The following is a 21,949-nucleotide window of genomic DNA, read 5'->3' on the forward strand; positions in this document are numbered from 1 at the left end:
ACCCTAATATTCACGCGTTGTGTTGTTGTCAATTTGTGCAAAATGGGGGGGGGGGGAGTGCTGAAACAGCGTTTTCGTCTTCATAGCTAGGTCGTTCCGGTGCAGTCGAGTGTACCCGGCCCTACCGGCTTCAATTGCACCAGTGCAACGCCTGTCGCTTCAGAAGGCTTCATAACGCCACCAAAATGTACCGGTCCAACGGGTCTACTCTACACTGCTCCCTCGTCGCGAATTCACGCCCATACTATGCCCCCGCAGCGAGCGCCGTCGCTCGCCTGAAAAGGTCGTCCGTGCACGTTCCCCTTCATTACTGCAGCTCAGCGGATGACGCCTTTTATCCGCATCGCTCCATCCCCGTTTCCCTTCTCTGTCCCCATTTCGTTGCCTACTCATTGCTCCTCCTCTCCACTACTCTTTCCTTCCGTAGGTGCGCTCCCATCTTCCATTGATTCCCGAGGACGGCGCCACGAGCGGCAGTCCATCGGCCTTTTCCTTGCCGTGTGCTGCCACCTCTCGGAAGTTGCCTAAACTGCCGTTCATTCGGGGTCTGTCTGTGAACTGCGCGCTTTTGGAGTAGTTCGTGCCAGTCTCGTTCAAAACAGCGCAGGTTTTCTGGAATTCAATTCAATGCATAAATGGTGAGCTTCACAAGGCGCTCTTGAAGAAAAAAAAACTACTTCAGCTTTCGTGCAATGTCGCGTTTTATTCATACCGGTGCCGGTATTTCGTAATAAATCTTTATGGGAATGCTGCGTCCCATGTATGATATATATTATCGCATTTGAACTGTTCGCATTTTGAGTTGTTTAGGTGCGTTCGAATATTTAAACGAATACAACAACACATAAACAACCACGAGCGACCGGTCAGCAACCCCTGCGAACAGTGCTCAAACTCCACTTTATCTTACTTACTGAGTCTTGTCTCCCGGCGCGATTTCCTTTCCCAAACCCGTTTTCGTAGTGGCACATTCTCCACTGCCTGGAGAACTAAAGCCTGATTTTCACTTTACGTTTAGTTCGTGTTTTCTTTGAGTGGACAGACAGATAAAAAAATTTTAAACACTGATGAACCACAACGGGGTAAAAGCTATCTAGCAAAGACGCATATTGATAAGTACCAAAATGACAGCGTGCAGCCCGGCAGAAGTCAGCCAGTCGTTCAATTTCATTTATTTTCCCTTTTCAAATTCAATTTTCAAGAACTTGTTCAGACGACAGCAGATTGGAGAAGATTGACTGTGCAATAACTTTGGCAGGCTGCTGTAAGTTCCCTCCTAATTTGATCATATTTTATTTTCTTTCCCTTGTTCGTTTTTCCCGTATTCTATTGCGTTCCTCCCTTTCTATTTACCCCCAAATTTCATTAACTTATGGCCGACTCATTTTAATACATACAGAAACCGCCAGCTCCTAAGTAAATTTTATTACGACAGCTGAATGGGCGTCTGCAAAATCATGGCGTCATCGTCGTCGTCCTACGCGCGTGCTGGGGTAAAAGTCCGTGCGCTTTTTGGTGTTGTCTTTTTTGTCAACACTACCACAGGCCATGCTGTCCTGTCCTCTCGTGCGTACAGCGTATCATGCCTCTCGCGCAGGAAACTAATAATTTTCGCCTTTTCTTACGCGCTTATTCGACACTGGCGACTATTGACGGCCTCCGTATACATATTTGTAAAAGGTGCTCTGTCGGAAGACGTATGTAGACTACCTTACAACAGAACTGAGGAGGTTACGTTCGCCCTTTCGGAGGCTACACCAAATTAAGCCACGTAAACTACTGACAAAGCTGGACTTTGATTACACAAACATTTGGGATCACACAGAGAAGGAGTGTCCTGTCCATCTTGTGGCAGCGACAAAACGAAATAACATTGATTACAGTGCCCCTTCACGACGCTAGGTGGCGTAAAGCGGCCACTTTTCAGAGATCGAACTTATTTGTCCTGATTCAAAGCATAGAGATAGTTAGAAAGGAGTCCTGAATCTTGGTTACTTGCCTTTTGAATGTCACGAGAGCCTACGACAGCGTACCCCACAACCTGCTGCTCAGCCGTATGGCCCACATTGGCATCCCACTTACATGGACAGACTTGATTAGCCGGCTCTACAGCAGCAACGCAGCGATGGCGCAATTGAGGGATGCGCGCTCAGAGTCGATGGCAGTCCGGAAAGGTATGAAGCAACAGTGCCCGCTGTCATCACTGCTGTATGCGTTATATGCGGATGCCCTAGAGCACTACCTCCTCGAATCGAGACTTCTGGGGGAAGACTTTGACCAACTCCAGCAGCACAACGAGCACTCTGCCGGCCACCTGGCCACGCTGGGCTTTGCGTTTAACGCGAAGAACTCAACCATCCCTTGCTTTTGCAAGGGATGGTGCCCGTGTAGCATTGCCAAGTGGTGAAGGAATACCGCAGGCCCAGCCCTACGAGGTACGTGAGGCAAACTGCGGTAAACGCCACAGAATGCCTTCTGGATGTTGAGAAGACGGTGCCTATGCATGGGGCTTAGAACGGTATGTTATGGTGCGCGAGCTCTGGAAAATTGTACATGAGCCCAGCCTAACCTTTGCGAACGCCATAGTGGGCTCGAGTTCCACCACTCTTGCCTGGCTAGAGCGAAACCAGCGCAAGGTAGGCCGCATATCCCCGGTCTGCCACGGCCGAGTGGTGATGTTGAGTCTTCGTCGTTTGATGTCAGAGAAGCGAAAAGCAAGGTTGTCTTTCAGGTCCACCTTCGCCGCTTGGACGACACTGTAGATGGGCCCATCGTGTCTTTCAGTACCTCTACCTGATGTGCCTCGGAACACAATGTACCTTCCCCGCGTATGCGCGCTACGACGCAAGTTCGGTCTCTTCCAACACAAGGAGGAAAGTTCTACTGAGTCCACCAAGCCCCGAAGCGAACAAACGCGTGTCAGCGATGCGGAGTGTGCTCAGTGAAAAGCGGCGCTCGAATGCAGGACGAGATTGCAGCTCTACGGAGCCCAGATGACTGCTATGGCTATAGAGGCACTACACGATAACACCAATGGAGGTGCCCTCCTATTCCAGACACGTATTGGAGCGCTAGTTTACCGCCACCGGTTCGACTCAGCACCCGGTATGCATGCTGCCGTATGCAGGAGCTGCGGAGTACATGCAGACAGCACCGAGCATATCACTCTCCATTGCAGCAGCCTGCAGAGAGAGAGTCACCCTGCCACAGGCGCTCAGGTTTCTTTAAGCAGAGGGCCAGCCAGGCTTCAGTGAAGCATCTACTATGAAAGCCTGCCTACAGAAGTGGCGGCAGATGACCTAAGCCAGACCGCAACAGTCACTGGAGAAGACAACGATAAACCGCACGCAAGTGGTACTGTGAGATGGCTTGAGGACACAGCCTGATCCACTCTGCTTGCTCTAGTCTTCTTTATCTCTTTCTGTTTTATTTTTCAATTTATGTTTTGGCTAGGTCGTACACACTGCGAACGTCTACTAAAAATAGAAAAGCTTAGTCACCATCATTACTGTCATGAATCAGATCCACTTCACCAGCGAATGACGCAGACAGGAAATAAGAGAAACGTACAGCTGTCTTTATCATTGTGACTTCTGAATTCGATGTTGAGCTGCGCCGCGTCTGCATCTACCAAAATCAAGAACGTCGGTATAGATACAGTGCACGGCAGTTTTGTATCTTCAAACAAGCCGGCACTATGAACAAAACTTTCGGCATCCAAAAGCAATTCGCACATTTCTGTTTTCGTTTTCCTCACTAAAAAAACGACTCCGGGTACATAGTCGAAGCTTCACGCGAGTTCCGGCACCACTCTCAAACGCACGGCCAAAAAAATAAATAAAAAACTGAAGCGCGCACATCGCAACGTACAACGCTGTAGTCCAAAGCGAGGGACGCCTAGCGGCACAAAGACTAACTCAGCGAGACTTGAAGGTTGCAGCACACGGCACGAAGGGTTCAATCCCGTCTCGAGACCTTTCGTTTACCCCGCAATTTCGGCGGAGTACGACGGAACCCATACCGGATTGTCAAACAGCCCCGGCTCTTCATCCCCCTCGAGAAAGTGGTGCGCGCGCTCGTAAGTATACACGGACTGAGACCGAGCGCAAAGAAAACATAACTCCGGTGTAGCGCGGCGGGAGAAAGGAAAACAGAGCGCGAAGAGGACACGCAGCACGGACACATAAGGAGAGGTCGCAAAACGAAGGTATGTACGCAGTATGTGTTCGGGCACGTCCCTCGAATCGATCCCTCCGACGCAGCGTCGGGCCGCGCACCGCCGAGTCGACGAAAAAGAGCGTCGCAGTGAGTCGGGATACGAGCCGAGCCATGCCAAGCCACAGTCTGCTGCTGGGGGCCAAGGAAGATTCGTACATCCCTGGTCGGCGCGGGGATAACGTTAATTAGTGATAAGGCGAGGCCTCCAACCTGCTTCCACATCCAGGAAAGGGAGAAGGGTAGATGCCGGGACGACATCGTCAGTAACGCTGCGGAACGACTAGAGGTTGTTGCTCGCTCCCGTTCCTTTTGGGGAGGGAAAAGGAGGAAGAGAGGAAGGGGATGCGGAGAGCCGAGCGGCGCGTACGTGTCCGCTCGGCCGCACCTAGCGGCGCGCGGTCTTGCGAGAAAGGACGTATCCTCGGCGGTGGTGGGGCACGCGAACAACGCTCTGGTTTCTTCCCCAAGCGTCAGCCCACACACCCGACGCCATTCCCCTGTCGGGACTACCGCCACTTTCTGATCCTCCATTCGTTTGATTTATTTACTGTTCCCTTTTCATTCTTTTCTTTTTTTTACTTCTCTGGTTCTTTCTAGACGCGTGCGTTTCTCTGCACGGCGTCCGTCTCCTGCCGGTCGTGTTGCGCTCGCGTGAGTAGGCACGCGAGAAAGACAAGCCGGTCTGCGGCCAGCGTCTCGCCGCTCGTTTATCTTCGGCCATCGCACGTCTCGCCGGCGGCGCTCCGTGCCGCGCGACGGGCCTTCCTGCACACTCTTCTGCTTTACCTCTCCCTCCCCTCCCCCCTCCCCTCCCGCGCTTTCCTTTCCCTAGCAAATCCTACTTCCCTCCTTCGTACCCTCCGCTTGGTGGTGGTTTGTTTCGCAAAAGAGCGCGCGTGGTTTTCTGGCTTGAGGTGGAACAGAACGCAGCCCCGCTCGTGCAGTCAGAGGTGTACAGCCGACTTTGTCTGCTAGTGCGCCACAGAGATAGACATGCATTAGGAGCAAGGCAACGTTCAGATGCGTCCGTATTCCATAATAATGCTGTTGCTGTATCGTTATTCATAACAGAGAGGCGCTGAGGGTACTGCAAAGAAAACTCCTACGCGCTTGTCAGCGAGGCGGTCCGCAGTAAACTTTCGTGTTCACGCATACAAAAATGCTTCCATTTTGCTTCAACACGCATTTTTATTTTTGCTTGATTTTGCAGCTACTGTTTATGCAAATCTCTCTTGTAAGTTACGGATCTTCCCGTAGAATTCGTGTGACAGACTTTGAGCTCATATTGGGTCAGTATTAGGAGGTTAGCGGAATGTCGCGTCACATCACTTGCTGTGTTCGGACGAAATAGTCACAACCAACCGAAACACAAAGGTAGTGGAGAAACCAAAACTTGCAAGGCGCCATCAATAGTATCCGCCGCGGTGGCTCACTGGTTGAGGCGGTCGTCTACTGAGACGATGTACGCGGGTTCGAACCCCACCGCGGCGGCCGCATTTGAATGGAGCCGAAACGCAAAAGGCGCCCGTGTGCTGTACGATGTCAGTGCAAGTTGAAGATCTTCAGGTGGTCGAAATTATTCCGAAGACGGCCCTACGGCATCTTCTTTCTTGCTTTCTTCTTTTACTTCCTCCCTTACCCTTACCTTATGGCGCGGTACGTGTGTCCACCCAGATATGTGAGACAATTACTGTGTTTCCTGTCCTTAAAGCCAATTTTCAATTTTAAATCAACAGCTCGCTGCCCAGTTCACAGAGGGCGCCACCATCTGTTAGAGGGGCACTAAGGACATCTCTATCCAGTTTTTGTTTTTAGCAAAAAACAACTGTATTGCCCTCGGTGGCTATCAGTACGTGCGGCAGCAAAAGACGCAGTTATTGTTGAGAGAAACCGATTTAAATGTGAAACATTGTTATTCGCATCTTAATTGAAGCTGGTGACGTCAACAGCGAAAAGAACATCGTGACCACTGACTGGAGGTGAATGCCAGTGTCATTGTGAAAAAACCTAACACTCGCCAGTGCGATCTGGCGTCAGAGATGCGTAACAAAGTTCTACTGACGTCATCGCAGTTTACTTGCGAAAACGACCGGCCACAGTAATACTTGTAATACGTATTTTCGCCTTTTCTAGTTTATAACAACTTCGTTTTCAGTGTGAGTAGCCTCGTTGTCATTGGAACGAAGGTAATCAATCAGTACAGGCTAATACAGTCATCAGTGTCATTTTAACTTCGGCGAAGTGGCCACGAAAATCATAGCCAGGTTTCTAGCATGGCTTACACCTACGGTGGTCGAAGAGTTCTGGAAGCGTTGTCGCCAGTTATTGCTATACCTAATTAGCCTCAATGGACAGCCATAAAGGTCTAGAAGTTTGCTGTTGTATAGTTCAATTTCTCCGATTAATGTATTTCTACCAGCCAGATTAAGACTACGAGCTATGACGCATGGCAGAGTTAATGGAGGGCTTCGGACTACTGGTGGTACTTTAACGTGCTGCGGAACCTCAGAACACACTGGCTTTCTCTTTTCGCTCCAGCGAAATGCGGCCGTCTGCTGCTGGGATTGGATCTCGCGAGCTGGTGCTTACGAATAAAATTCCTTGAGAACTCGGAAACAAAAAGTACACTAGTGCAAACCGCAAGCAAGCGCACAAGGAGACTGCGAAATGCTACGCTCATATTTGACAGTGGCTATCGTGACGGTTCTAGGCATTCCACACACACAAAAAAAAGGTCAATTCAAGCCTGGTTAGCGCCCAACAGCATAACGCAGCAGTGAACGAGGAAACACGGTGGGCAATGCTGTAGTTTGGAATCCATATAGCATGGTCTTACCCACGACATAGCGCATAATGCGCGCGAGAAGAAAGAAATGGGCAACGGTCACCACGTCTCTGTAGCGCGCAATTTGGATAGCAGCTCGGGGAATCTTCACTGCACCTCAGTTATCACGCCATTAAAGCAGGGATTTCTCGCTTTCTCGGTTTTGCCGCGGTGATCTACCCGCCGCTGCGCAAAATGCATGCCACGAATCCGAACACCAGCGGTCGGCGCGCAAGTGCTAGTTTGCACCGCTGCGCATGGAGGGCGCCACGTATCCGAGCGCTCGGCCAGCTCAGCGGCGCCGCGTCGCTCAGCTTTCTCTCTCTCCTTTCCTTGCAATCCTTCGTTTTTCTGCGCCAGTGCTGCCTACACCAATCTCGCATGAGCCGAGAAACGGATTGGGTGCTGTCGCACTAAAAAAAAACATCAGGCCTAATCATTCCATACGGAGCAACAGCACCTCTGCGTTAGTCCAAACATCCGAAAATACAGAGTCTTCCGTATTTATGTGCCGGATACAAAAAATTCCTGTGCTCAAAATACTGGCCTAATTGAGAGCAAACATCGCTCAAAAGGTGGCATGCTATGGTCTACGTCTTTTGAGATCTAATTAAACATCCGTACTTGGTTGCATTTTATGGAATTAAGGAAACTGCTATAGGCTGCGAGTGTAGTTTTCGCACACGCCAGCAAAGCAGCTAATCCGACAGGCTGCCTGGAAGAAGCAGCAAGCGAAAGCCAGGCTCGGGGAGGTGAGTTGCGTGTTTGTTTTTAAGGCTACCGTCGCACTTTTCCGATGTTTTAGTTAGACGACGATGGCTCTTTGTTTTGGTTATAACATTAATGAGCAGACGAAACGCCATTTTCAAGGAGCCTCACAACTTGCCTACTCGTCAAGCAAAACCACCGGTTGCTTCTCCAACCGGTAGGGAGCGCCGTGATTTGTTTCTGCTGCTCAGCCAGCTTTTTCGAAAAGTGCACTTTGCGGAGACGCCAGCCTTTCATTATTTACACACACACACACAAAAAAAAACCCGGCAAGTGGCCTCTCAAACAATGTTGACCTTGATATGCTAAGTTGTGTGTGATGCTTGCTCTCGATTGGGCCAGTAGTTTGCGCACAGGATCTTTTTTTTTTTAACCAGCAGATAAATACGGACGTCTTTGCACAATACCCCGCTGAAAGAGACGCTCCCCTGAGCGCGGCCAAGTTCCTTCCTGATCTGTTAAGCCGGGAGTAAGTGGTGGAGCGATAGTTACGTCCGCGTTCACAGCAGTCCAAGCTTGTAAGCTACGAAAAGGTCTTGGAACTAGGCGTCCGTACGAAAACGGATAAGTCACAAACAAAAGTAGTCCTTCTGTTCACACTGCAAAGCATGCGATTCAAGTGCAATCCATCGACAACAGCGCATTCTCGGCTAAGAGCGGGAGCCCTTGGAAATACGCACAGCAGGATCAAGGACAACGAAGGACAAGAAAAGCTGCTATGTGTTTGGCAAAAAAAGAAAAAGAAAAGCTCACAAGATTTTTACTGACCTAAACAACCACATCGTGATGTAACGAAGGTGAGACCTCGGTTTAAAAACTGCTTTGACAAAATTTCGGTTCAGTTCAGCCACTAACAACAACAACAGCGGACTGCCCGCATCACCTACTGACGACCAGACGTTGATTGGCAACACGTATTTTGCTTCTAGAGCGCGAAAGTAGCCGAATGGTCATTTATAGCCATTTAACGGGGGTGTCGGCAGACCATACCAGCCCATAAAAACGGCCCATTCATCGCACTCCCGCCATTACTCGAGCAGCCAACCCCTCTGTTTCTGACCACGCCTGTTCAGCACTTCCAAAGCAGTCGCGCTTGCGTACCACCCCACAGAGCATTCGCACGTCCACGCACATACATCTAGACACACATACGGGAAGTGAGGCGCAGGCGGGGATGGGAGCTTTCAAGTAGAGGAATGCGACGACTGCACTCACCGACATTTTCCATGCTCTGCGTGAGCAGCGCTTCGAACGTGTGCAGACTATAGCTCTCGGCGTCCATACCGCGCGCCAGCGCGTTTCTGAGGTGCGTCTCGTACTCCATGAGCAGCTTGCTGGTGGGCGACTCCTCGTGCGACGCCTGGCGCCGCGGGGTGGCGAGCCCCGAGGCCACGGCGCTTCCGCCCCCCGCGGCGCCGCCTTCGTCCGAGCTGGTCTCGTTGCTCGAGCTGGGCGGCGTGGTGGCGTAGCACAGGTTGTCGTACAGGAAGTGGTCCGACGGGGGCGACCCGTCGGCCAGGTCTAGGCCCACGCTCCGCTCCAGACTCCGCCTCCTTCCCGACTCGGAGCGGTGCTCGCGGTCGCGGAGTCGCGGCGTCGCCGAGCCTTGCTGCCCCGAGGCCACCGACCGCCGGTGCTGCTGCTGCTGTTGCTGCTGCTGCTGCGGCGACCAACACCCACAAGAGCGTGACGAGGGACAACGGGTACGGTGGCAGTATATCCCACCGCACGCGCTTCTATGCCGTACCTTTATTCCCTACCGTACGATTCGCTAAAGTAACCACTGTACTTAAAGCGGTACACCAGGATGTACTTTCTCTGGTGCATCTCCCATCCTCTAGCACATAATATAGCAATGCTAGACAGTCCCGGACATATCCATCATTCACAACCCCATCACTCACTCGCCTTGTATGAGGAGCGTTCTAGAGCCAATTTGAACTTGGTTTAGTTGGTTTATTGCGGTTTAACGTCCCAAAGCGACTGAGGCTATGAGAGACGCTGTAGTGAAGGGCTCCGGAAATTTCGACCACCTGGGGTTCTTTAACGTGTACACGGGCTTCTAGAATTTCGCCTTCAAGAAATTCAGTCGCCACAGCCGGGATCGAACCCGCGTCTTTCGGGCCAGCAGCAGAGCACCGTAACCACTGAGCCACCGCGGCGGGGGCCAGTTTGAACTGCTGCGGTGACCCTGAACTATAGCCGAAGCCACTGGAGTCGTCTTATAGAGACCGCACTGACGCTTAGGGCAACGACGCTTTTGAAAAATACAGATTCGTCTCTTTCTCTCTCTCTAACATTCTAATCAGCAAGCACAGACCCGGCAAACCTTCAACTGACTGTGCTCTTCATCTACTGTGCTCTGCATCATCCATAATGCTGAAATAAAGATGATGTTAGCGTTCATACTGGGGAATAAAAGCTCAGGGGCAGGAATCTCATCCTTCACATGATTTAGCTTCATGATGGACCGGTGTACATGCATCGATCAAAAGCAGCAGCAGAGTTGACTATTGTGCAGGATCCTGCCAGTCATAAACCAATCGTAAAACAATCACAATCGAAAGGAAAACCCAAAACGGTTCGTAAACAACAATTCCTCACAAATAAAGCCTGAAAGGTTTTAGTATCCCACAGAATATTTGGTACGCCGAAATGCGAGGGAAGCTACGGTTAAATCCGAAGCATTATACACCTGCCTTGAATAAACTGCGAAAAAAAAAAGCGCCAAGCAAGATCTGTAAACCTTGGTTAACGCTTTCGGTTAGCAGACTGTGCTTTGGCCCTCAAAGCCATGACTACTCGCATGTGATAAGATCGTGATAGGCCTGATGTCGAGCAGAACAAAGAAAAAATATGAAAAATATAAGAGAATATCTAAGCATTCCTCGTAAATATTAAACAAGTAGGCGCCCGGAAAATAAGCGGGAGAACAGTTAGACTGCGTTGAGAACATCGATTGTATACATGATGCTGAGAAACCGCAAGACAAAACGAGGACGTTTGGTACGTCCTCGTTTTGTAAATCACGAATACTGTGGAAAACACGACAGGAATTCGCCAGAAGAGCCTCTCAATTTCACTTGGAGGTACTAGCTGACTGACTGACTGCTCGACGGCTGCGTAGTTCGTAATCTCATCGTCATCAAGACAAGTTCACTGGACGTAAAATTATAAAGTTTAATGCATGCGTTTTTTGTTCCCAGATGGTAAGAACTTGACGAACCCAGGCTTTTCGAAACGGCGTTCATCAAGGAGGTAAGTGAATTACACTAATTATCGCCGGTGATCAAGGCTGAGTTGCGTCACCTAGCGGACTAAAGCCGATTCTCGCGCGGTTGCTTCAGTTTAGCGCCACGAGATGTCGGCACCGCACCGCAGTAGTAGTAAGGTGCTTTCGTGCGCGCGCCTTTCGGCCGCTCTTTCTGGTTATATTCGAATGTTGTGCAGAACTGCTTCCTAACGCAATCCCAGTTTTATTATCACGGCTTACGGTTTCATATAGTAAGCGAACTACAAGCTGATTTTTTTCCTTTTGCTCCATTTATATTTTTATAGACAGAGTGTTAGGCACCAGGAAATTTCGTAGAATTGCATTTATTTTTTCTTACACAAAATAAACACATTAATCGCGATGTCCCGCGTAACGCCTAAGCGAACGGCTTAAGCCAAACATGAGCACATTTACTGATATTCAGTGCTGATTCAGTGCTGGCCCGTATGTATGAATTCCTGATACGCTGCAAGAAAATTTAACTTACAATTAAAAATATAACAGCTACCACTAGAAAACAAAGATTCGCTTAAGTTTCAAGGTCATAATTTACCAACGACACAATGTTTCCACGTGCACAGTGCGAGTGGAATAACGACAGGAAAGCGTGCTTCGCCACACAACTACTCTAATTGAGAAGAAACCAACTTTAGAAGCACAAATTTGGAGGAGGCTTCGGGCCTTAGCTGCTCGCAGCACGAGCGAAAACATGGGCTTCAAAATGTCTGACTCTAGTCTAGCCATACACCGCTTTTGGTGGAGGTTTGTTGAGGTTCACGGTGAAATGAAGCGCAGCAGCATTTAAGGTCGCCAGCAATCAGCGCCACATTGCTTATTTTCCGCCAACGCATGAATGGCGGCAGGGGAGTAATAGTACTACAGCCAAAATGAACAAAGCAAGTATACAACCATCTTGACCATGAAGAAGAAGGGCGCGCAGTAGATCTGAGTTACAGGTAGCTCCTTAAATTCTTAAGCACAGTTGTAAACCCCAATTGCGAAACCAGTAGAAACGATCCTCGTTTCTCCGACCACGCCCTGAGAACATTGTAAGATACGTGCTATTCGCATTTAATTCCCTGCTTCAGGGGTCGTTTTGTTGCTGGATGCGCTGAATTATCTCAGTGAAAGAGAGCAGTTGGACAGAATTATGCTCTGGACATACAGGTAAACACAGCCGTCGCTTGCCGGTGACCAAATTTATATCCTTGATCCATTCAAATCAAACCAACTACAAAACACCACAGCAAGTGGGTAGACAGCGCGCCATTCTTGGGACCGACAGACAGACCATCATGAGTGAAGCAACCGTACACACGGTGCAATAAGTGACTGTCGGCTAGCCCATAGCTTCGCAGAAAGGCTTTGCAGCAGTAGTTTCACGAACATTCTTAGTAGAACATAGTTTCGAAAATGCGCCCCGTCCAATCAGTATCGTCGGCCGTTCCTGATATAAAAAAAAATGAATCAAGGAAAGCCACTGACATCTAGAATGGCGGTCGCGGTGGTGAAAACATAATCAGGCCTCCATACATCTCACTAATAATAGCAGCTCACTGGTAACACTGCGATGAAGGCAGGAAACGAGATATTTCCCACTAAAAGCGCACTGTTCCACACTTATAAAAGCGAGCCTGCTAAGCTCGCTTGCCCTAAACACACACCGGACTAAGCTGCTTATGTCACCTGCTTCTCATTCTTTGGTTCACACATTCAGGTGATCATAACTAATAACCTCCACAGGCTAAGTGATGAGCAGGTTTGGGTTAGTTGGCATTTCGCTAGGCTATCTTCTATAGCGCGCCGCCGCGAAGAACGATGAAAGAATGGACGTCTGTCGTTTTTCGTCGCTGTTTTTGGTGGACTACACACTGCGATCCAAAAACGGGTTAATGGGACTAACTACACTTCTTAGACCTCGCCACTATCGGTGAGTTCTTGGGAAGAGTAAACACCATGAAGGCTTAGTGGTTAAAGAAGTGGTGCTTACTCTTTGAATTCGCAGTGGCTATGGACGCAATTAGGCCTCAAGGGACTAACCCGCGTGGCACTTTTATTCCTTTTTGGCTTTAAATGCACAGGACAGTTTGTACTGGTCGCCTCGAGTTCGGCTCATTCTCTACCAGAACCGAAAGGTTACTGCGGCCAGCGAAGAAGCCAGCGGAGCACACGGACCTGATGCAGGTGCTGCTTCTGTGCCGGCGGCGGCTGCTGCTGGTCGGGCGAGGAGGAAGAGGACGGAGGCAGCGGGTCGAGCATGCGCTTGAGCGTGTTGGAGTCCAGGCTGAGGGCGGCCAGGTCTCCGCGCGCGCCGCCCGACGCCTCCTCGAACACGTTGTCCGAGCTCTTGGAGCGGCTGGACGCCTGCAGCTGCGGGCTGGACGGGCTGTAGTCAACGCTCTTGGCCTGCTCCTTGCGCGACGACGCGTACTGGTCCCGCAGCGCCCGGCTCGACTCGCCGCCGCCGCCGCTGCCGCTCCGGGAACCCGCTGCTTGTGACGCCGGGGACGAAGAGACGCGTTGCACGACGGCGGCGCCGTCTGAAGCCACTCTTTTACAATAAGCAACGGAGAAAACCGAACTCCCCTGAACGAACCCAGCTCGCACATGGGCTGGAAGGAGCGATTTCCGAAACCAGCTACTGCGAACGGCTTGAAGCCGTGCTCTTTCGGTGAGCAGCTGTATTTGACAGATGGTGTTGTGATTCGTATACAGGATTCTTTCTCGAGAGATAGAAAAGGCCTCAGGCATAGCGCGTAACGACAACGTCTGAACAGCACGTTCAAAACAGTGTATAAAAGAAGAAACTGATAAAGAAGGATGAAAAAGATCGAAACTGCGTGGGAAAAGACGGCTGTGGTAACGATGACAATTGAGATCCCGATATAGAAGCCCCGAGGAGGTCGGGAAACGAGATATCGAAAGTTGTATTCAGAAAGCTCCTCAAAACTTTCCCGGTTCTTGGAATCTGTTACCGTTTCTGCTCTGCGATGGGTTATTAGATTGTTAGTTTTAACGTGCTGGTCTAATTTTAACATCAGTATGTTACGTTTTCTGCTATTACACCGGCCACAGGAATGTATTCTGGCTGACATGCCTGAATCCGTTTTTTACTGCGTAGTCCGGTTTCGTTTTTTTATTTCTTTCCAAATGAAAAGCGAGTCATGCGTGCTGGTTAAGTGAATAAAACAAGCTGCATAGTTGCTGTCAACCTGTAGAAAACACGCGTATATAAGATCCTCAATTACTTAACTTGTGCCCGACTACTGATACGCAAAAACTTTAATTGAAAAGTTGGTTTGGTTTGGTTTAGAGGGCTTAACGTACCAAAGCGACTCAGGCTATGAGAGACGCCGTAGTGAAGGGCTCCGGAAATTTCGACCACCTGCGGTTCTTTAACGTGCACTGACATCGCACAGTACACGGGCCTCTACAATTTCTCCTGGAAAGAAATTCAACCACTGCGGCCGGGATCGAACCCACGTCTTTCGGGTCAGCAGCCGAGCACCATAACCACTGAGCCACCGCGGCGGCTAATTGAAAAGTTGTACAGTGTCAGAAGAACACAAGGTACAATTTCCGAGGATCCTTCCAGTAGGCTTCTTCCCATACGTTAAAAGAAACCTGCGATACCACGGCGGAAACCGAGCCGGCGGTACGGTGAACTTGTGTGTGTCATGTCAACGACCATCAGCAGAGCGCTATCAAGCGCGGCATGTTTAAAAAGTGTGCTCCCGCCGTGTACACTAGGAGAACTGTGTGCATTCTTTAAAAGCTGTCGCCGAAATTAAAACCAGTTTAAAGGTTTATTTTGACTGAAGCTGATGAAACTACTCAGCATGAATTTAGTTTGCCTCCAGTTACGCTAAACAACGATCAATGAACGATCTTTGATATCTATTTTTCTATGATATAAAATGTTTGTGTTTTAAAGCCTCGATTATTTTAGATGAGAATTCAGTATAAGCTGCTGCAGGAGAGGTATGATTCAATAAGTAGGCAAAATGCATCGTGCTGACAGCGTCAACTGCGTTTTTAATCGGAAACGTTAACACGGCATGGACAGCTTTCTCACATGGACCGTTCAACATGATTGAATACAGGGGGATGGTGGCCTTCGGATACATTTAATATCGAAAAGAATCGCTGAAAGTTTAGACAGATTGCTACTGAGCGTTGCTTAGCAATATATGAAAAGATTGACTCTATCTTACTCTTATGTTCATCTTAAAGAGCCTCGAAAGAAATTTTCAGATCCCTTCGCATCAGCGTTCTTTTTCAGACTCCTATAACAGCAGATTTTTTCTTGCTGCTAACAAAGGAAGAAGTTAAAAAAGAAGAAAAAAGAGGAATAAAAAAGAACTAGTGTGACCTTTTTGCAAAGGAATCAAAAGGACTTCAGAACGAAACGTGGTAGACTACTTGGAGCAAGCATTCACTCGGAGACCACCAACAATAACTCTAATTAGTGCATGAAATAACTTACCTAAGTACAGTCTTCGTCAAAAGTAACCAGGCTGCATGGTTTGCTTCTCGTTTGTATAGTATAGCCTTTACGGTTTTTCCTATGGTCGAAAAGTTATTTGAAGGTGAGGACAGGGGTTCTCCTTACCATACAGAGATTTACAGCTTGAGGGCTGGTATAATAGTTTACATATACGATTGAGAAGCAAAACCATGCAGCCTGGTTACTTTTGACAAAGACTGTACATAGTATGCAAACACAGGGCAAGTAACTAACCAGTCCAGAACTGCCACTCTCTGCTGTCGAAGCCATAAAAAAATCTGTCTGAGTAAATTATGATTGTGACACTCGTCAACGTTATTTACGTCGTTTCGTGGCGAAAGAACTCTCAGTTTGAATTTACACGAAGTCACGTGTATTCACCATATGTGAAGCGAAGAAGACGTACTGACATGGTGGAAAAACATTGGCTACAAATCTCAGTCTAAACTGTGAAGAAGTCAATGATATGTGCAGAGGCCCAAAGTAACTGCTTTGAGAAACTTATTAGCTTATTAACTGTTTATTATGCCAGTAGGTGTGTAATCGTTTTCATTTAAACAAAACTGCTCGTAATATTTTTTCATGCTTCACTCACTGCTTCCTATTGGTGCTAATAAATTTTGAAACTGCTGACTCTATAATTTTTACCATTGTAATTACAGGAGGCCCCGTCCACGGTCTCTGACTTTGGGACCTCCTTCTGTATTCCAGTCCTATTGTAACCTGTAACTTGCAACATGCAATAAACGAAACTTCAAACCTAAGGCTTAGTTTCTCGCAACGCGTTACGTTTCAACGCGATAGCGTTAAAGCTCCCATTCAGCGAGAAACCCGGCGTCGTCCGGGCGGCGACGGCGTGTCAAGAAACCCACGTCACGTGTGTATGTATGTGTGGCGACCTTGATCCGCGAGCCACCCGCGCGCTGCTACAAACCTGAGCCACGAAGACGGCGAAGTCCGTCGACGCCGTCGATGCCGTCAGCTGTTTGAGCCTGTCGGGTTCAATCTCCCCGCGCGAGAAAATGGCAGCGGAGCGTGGAGGCTACACACGGGAAATCGAAGACAATAAACAGCTGAAGGGAGCCATTAACACTGCCACGTCGAAACCTAGTGTTCCCCTAATTTTTGCTCTGCCATTCTCAAACGGCCTGTAAAGCGTGCTTTGCCACTTAACTGAAATGTTGTAGAAGAAGCAATCTTTAGAAACACAATCTTGGGCCATTGGTGACTGTTTTCACGTAGATCATAGATGTAATTCCACAGCCGCATCTGGTGATAGCCCTTACTGAGGGCCCCAGATTAGCCTGTACAGCGGTATTTCATGCCATGTTGCCAATACTAATCAATATCAGTACAAATTCTCCCTTCAAAAATCTAAAAAAAAAAAAAAACCGTGTGCATTTTCAGATTGCGACGGCAGCGTCCCTTGCGGCTTTTCGCTTTTCGTCAATGCTTCGCAGACGTTCGCTCCTCGTTTGCTGCTCTGACGTAAGCAGGCCTACACCACGGTCGAGTGCGAAAGCGCCTGCAAACTCACAGGCGGCGGCGGCTCGGCGGCGGTGCGAAGACACCGACGAGCTGCTCGCTGCGGCCCTGGACGTCGTCGCTGCGCCGTGCACACTGGCGGCCGTCGTCGTGCTCGAGGCCCCGTCCTGCTGCTGCTGTTGCTGCTGCTGCTTCTGCTGCTGCGAGGACGCGGTGAGCGCTGCGGCCACGGCCTGCGCACGCGCAGTGGCCCTCGCCGACGCCTGGCCACTGCTCGTGCCCGACCGGGTGTGCTCCAGACCTTGCCTGCGAAACCGGGAAGAGTTGGTGTTCTCAGGAAAGGAAATGGCGCAGCAACGGCCTCACTTCATGGTGGGCGCCTCAGTCGCGCCGCGAGAGAAGGGAGGAAGGTGGGTGTGAAAGAAGAGAGAGAGAAAGGGGTGCAATAGTGGAGGGCTCCGGAATGATTTCGACCACCTGGGAATCTGAGAATCAGGAACGCCGCAGCGAGCAAATACAGATCCAGAGTGTTACATTCTTACGTGCATTGGCTACATACTGCAGTGTAGTACAGAAATCCTTTCTCAGCGCAATAGAAGGACAAAACGGAAGAGGCAAGTTGAGTGGATCAACGCACCCTCACGTAATGCATTTTACTGCGCTGAATCACGGCCAACTAGCCTCGAACCTCTTTTCCCTGCGCCTCTCCTCCCACCCTCCCCCTTCTCCCCCCCCCCCCCCCCTTTTTCTTTTTCAGGAGCCCGTGCCCCGCGTAAGGGTAACCTTAGGTAATCGAAGGCTTTAGCCCAGCAGCGCAGCTAATGGGCCCAGTATTGGAAATGTGTTGGCAAATGCCGGCCCTACAAAGGACCAGAGTGAAGCCACCCATTTGAAATGTTTGCTGCTTGGGTTAGCGTTACATGCACGGTGGCTGGGTGCAAGCTCTGTCGGTGCAGGCGAACAGTGCACGCACCTGGTGGACAGTTGCTGTGCGCGGGGCAGGGTGGCCGCGCCGCCCGTGTAGCGGACGCGCCCGTTGCGCGCCCGATGCAAGTTCTCGGCCGTCATGCAGGTGCACTGCAGCTCGGCGCGGCCCCGTGACGGGGAGCTGGGCGTCGACTGGGGCTTGCGCTTGCTGCTCTTGGATTTCTGCTGCAATATGCGCGAAACCCCCCTCTGTCAGTCATTCGGACAGCTTTAATCAAAGCACGAAACAAATCACTCCCGGTGATCATTCAATAGATTAACAAGGGTTCATCGATATCATCTTGTTTGCAGCTGCAAAAAAGATGACGAGGATGATGATGGGTATGCATGCCAGCCATTGTACAACAAATGTATAATTATAGGTAGGCATCGTGACCAGTTCACAAGGGAGGTGGTGGAAGCCCAAATGATAGCGAGGCTCTCGGAAGATTGCATTAGTGCGCCGTTTGTGACTCTGCCGAAAAAAGAAAGAGCCTATCTCGAATGCGAGTGTTGATGCGTCCAGATAGGAGTGTAGATCCTTCTGTCTACTCATGTTACGTGTACCTTCTTTTCTTTTCTGCCCTACAGTGGCGGTATATATACCGGCTGGAAAGGCAGCAAAAAATCAGTTGTCGTTCAGCGCTGTGTTTGTCTTTACATGTTTCTTCTCATCTTGTCCCGTTTATCGCGCTGTAGATATGGAACCTAAAAGTGAGTCGCACTCAGCCTAAAACACGGACTGTGACTGCTTTGTTTGAGCACGGATTACCATCCTCCATGATTCGAGAGATGTACAGGGTCGCTCAATATGACAGGAAACACGGGAGCGCGTTGCAGCCGCACAAGAATCTACAATGGCGCGCCTGCAGTAAGCCCGGCCGGCTGCTCTTTCCGCGCATGTGCATGGTGCCGTCCAATCTCTACGGCTCACGGCGGCACGAAGCGTGGAAGCCTTGCGCTCCCGTGTTCCCTTTCATATTGAGCGACCCTGTACCTATTGAGAGATTAGAGGCCTCCGTAACATCGTTATGATGATCCACTTTCATAGGATCATAGAGCGCGTGGGCAAACCCGAATAGAACTACTAGTTATAGTCATGCGTTTCAAACCCAGGAGCTTGTTTAAAAACTGCGTCAGCAGCCTGAGTACTGGCGTCGCAGAAGAAAGATGTCCATCGTGTGTAAACGCAAAACCAGACAAGAATAACGAGCAGTTTTCCAACATACCTTTGGTGGTTCTAACTTGAGCGAATAGGAAGAAGACGCCTTTCGAGAAAACTTGAAGGCGGGGGACTGCGAAGAAATAAGAATTCACGCGTGACACATTTGTTGTACCGAATGCGCCCATCAAATTGTAGCAATGGCGCTAGGAATTTCATTCTTTGATTAGCTGGCACATAGAACGCTTTTATCCATTCTGGATAAACCAGGTTCATGGCCTTGCAGCGATTACCTAAAGGTGGGGTGTTGTGGCCCCTCTTGCCGGGTATCCATCGCACAGTTACTACGAGTATACGTAGTACTTTTTCCAACCACTCCAGAATAATAATTCTTCAAAAAGAATAAAAGTAAAAAGTTTGTCTTTTACTTGCGCATCGAAGAGCAGCGCGCAAAGCCTTCAGGGCATGGTTTACATAGTTGCTACCTTTTTTTGCTGTTGGTATGCTGGTGACACAGAAGAAAATAAGCATGACCTGTAATTTTGAGGAGACTTGCATTTCTAGAATATTTGCGATTAATTGGGCCGACATAACGAAAAAAATACTAGTACAGCAACTCCGGCAAGCCGAAACAGCACACACTTAAGAGATGCTCTGGTCACTCACGGACAATGCCCACGCATCGGCAGAACATCAATGCCATTCCTAATTTACTGCTAAGATTACTAGACCGGCATACTGCAAACACGAGCAATAAAACAGCCTTACATAAACACAAGGTTCATGACTACGCAAGACGGGCAGCTTCCAGAATGACAGCGAGCGAATAAACAGATACCGTCATACAAAAAAAGGCGCCCCTGGAGGTGCATCAAATGGCGGCACCTGGTGAGACAGAATGCAGTCTTCCTCGGCCTCTGCTGCGAGAGTGACTGCAGATCGTATTATATGCGTGTCTGGAGCCTAGATATTATTTAGATGACTCGAAGTAAATATTAGCGCAGCAGAACACGCGGTAAGTACATGCCGATGGTTAAGCCACCGCAACAGCATGCCGCTGTACCTAGAGTCAGTATTGGCTGTAACTGTACCTATACTCTACCTATACTTTATCCACTGGACAAGTTGTTTGCAACGCTGCGGAACGTGTACCTCACTCGTTCATTCAGATCTTCAGGAACAAGCGAATTACTTTCTCTAATATTTGAACATTCTTGACCTATTTTTACGCGACAGCTTAAAGGCCACGTGTCGCAGATAAGTCAGTGTCGGCATTGCCGTTCGGCGCGACGAAAAAATCCGAAGGTGGCTTTACAAGAGGCTCCCATAGATGGCGCCAGCCACACCAGCGGAGCACTGGTTGCGAGTCAGACTCGCTACCGCTACGTCACGCAGGTACGTTCTTACGGCATGGTTAAAGCGCGGCTTCTTATATTTGTCGTGAGGCCTTTAACATATTGATTGTGATTGTGAATGAGAAAACAGTGTCTGTGTTTGCGTGAGCAAAAGGAACCTCTGTCGCGCATACCCTAAAGCCGAAGTTTAAGTGTGCCCCAGAATTTTTATGCGAAGCATATTACTAGAGGTACACTACAGCCCTTCGCCGTGGTTACGCGCCGTGCACACCACGTGGTACAGTGACGTCACACCACGTGACATACCACGTGACACATGACGTCACGACAGATCGCCGTCACGCGCTGGGAGAGGGAGAACGATGCCATCGCACAGACACCGGAATGTCCTCGAGCGGCATTCCCGCGCATTTCGAACGCGCGTTCACACTCGGTGTAGGTGAAACGCTCGCTCCACCGGGCAGGCGGACGCGGCTTCCGTGGCAATCCAGGCGCCCACCAAACGCGCGTCTCGGGGTTAGTCGGCGTTCCGCTGTAGCCATGCCGTTGTCTTCCCCCACGACGAAGGCTTCTAGTGGTTGTATTAAAATGACCAAGTATTCAACCAAGGAAAGCCATGTATTACCAAGCCTAGCCATCAATGTGCTTCGCATTTAACCAAGTTAAGCCTCAGCCATTTTTTCAAGTAATCATTGCAGTAATTTAATGCTAGTTTTGGCTGCTGTTTTGAAAGTACAGCGAGCTTTTCGTTCACTAGTTAAATTAGCAAAGTCCGGGTAAACACAGCACTGCGGAGGCCTGCTGCGAAGCGGTGCGCCGCCATTCGTAAACATGGCGAGTCTTCTGCGCGCATCCTGTGGACAATAGTGCTCTTTCCTACCCAGGGATGGAGCCACCAGTCGCGGATGACGGGACCGGAGCAACACATGTATGCAGCGCACGCCGTCCTGTATAATCTGACATCGCCATAGCTTCCACAGCGCTACAACCGACTTGTGATATGGAGTACATGCTGTAGAGCCATGAGACCTAGCAATTTTACCACTTCTGAAACTTGCGCTCGCCGGCTACAGTGAATGGGAGAGAAGGCGGAGGAATACTTACGCAGCATTCTCGAAACTGCTTGGCGTCCAGAGGTGAGGTGAAGTTGAGGCCCCATGTGTCACCCGTGTGCGAGTCCTTCCAGTAGACAAAGCACTCGGACGCCTGGCCGAGCCGGGTGCCTACGAAGCGCCGAAAACAACAAAGGGAGCGGCTTCAGTGAGCTCGCTCCACATACGGGACAAGGACAGCAATATTTACGAATGTGCTCTCGCATATGGGCATGCTACTGACCATGACCTTTTGAACTTATGCAGTATGACGAATATAGCCACCGGTTAAGAAACCA

At 49.6% G+C, this 21,949-nt stretch overlaps 1 protein-coding gene across 8 annotated transcripts in view; it reads right to left on the reverse strand.

Moving 5' to 3' along the window:
• Positions 1–21,949, reverse strand: part of sif (guanine nucleotide exchange factor still life) — a 214,516-nt gene that overhangs the window by 107,959 nt on the left and 84,608 nt on the right. For 6 of the 8 annotated variants that reach the window (XM_089570562.1, XM_089570558.1, XM_089570563.1 and 3 more), the window contains exons 4-9: positions 21,664–21,782; positions 19,272–19,337; positions 18,050–18,228; positions 17,129–17,382; positions 13,260–13,573; positions 9,026–9,470 (exon numbers count right to left, since the gene is read on the reverse strand). In XM_089570562.1, coding sequence (XP_089426688.1) covers positions 9,026–9,470; positions 13,260–13,573; positions 17,129–17,382; positions 18,050–18,228; positions 19,272–19,337; positions 21,664–21,782 — 1,377 coding nt within the window. The remainder of the gene's footprint in view (positions 1–9,025; positions 9,471–13,259; positions 13,574–17,128; positions 17,383–18,049; positions 18,229–19,271; positions 19,338–21,663; positions 21,783–21,949) is intronic. The other 2 variants (XM_089570560.1, XM_089570559.1) reach the window with 2 other exon arrangements.

This window comes from Amblyomma mixtum, chromosome 2 (assembly GCF_055824585.1).
Source record: "Amblyomma mixtum isolate Tamu chromosome 2, ASM5582458v1, whole genome shotgun sequence".
In the NCBI taxonomy this organism is placed as follows: Eukaryota; Metazoa; Arthropoda; class Arachnida; order Ixodida; family Ixodidae; genus Amblyomma; species Amblyomma mixtum.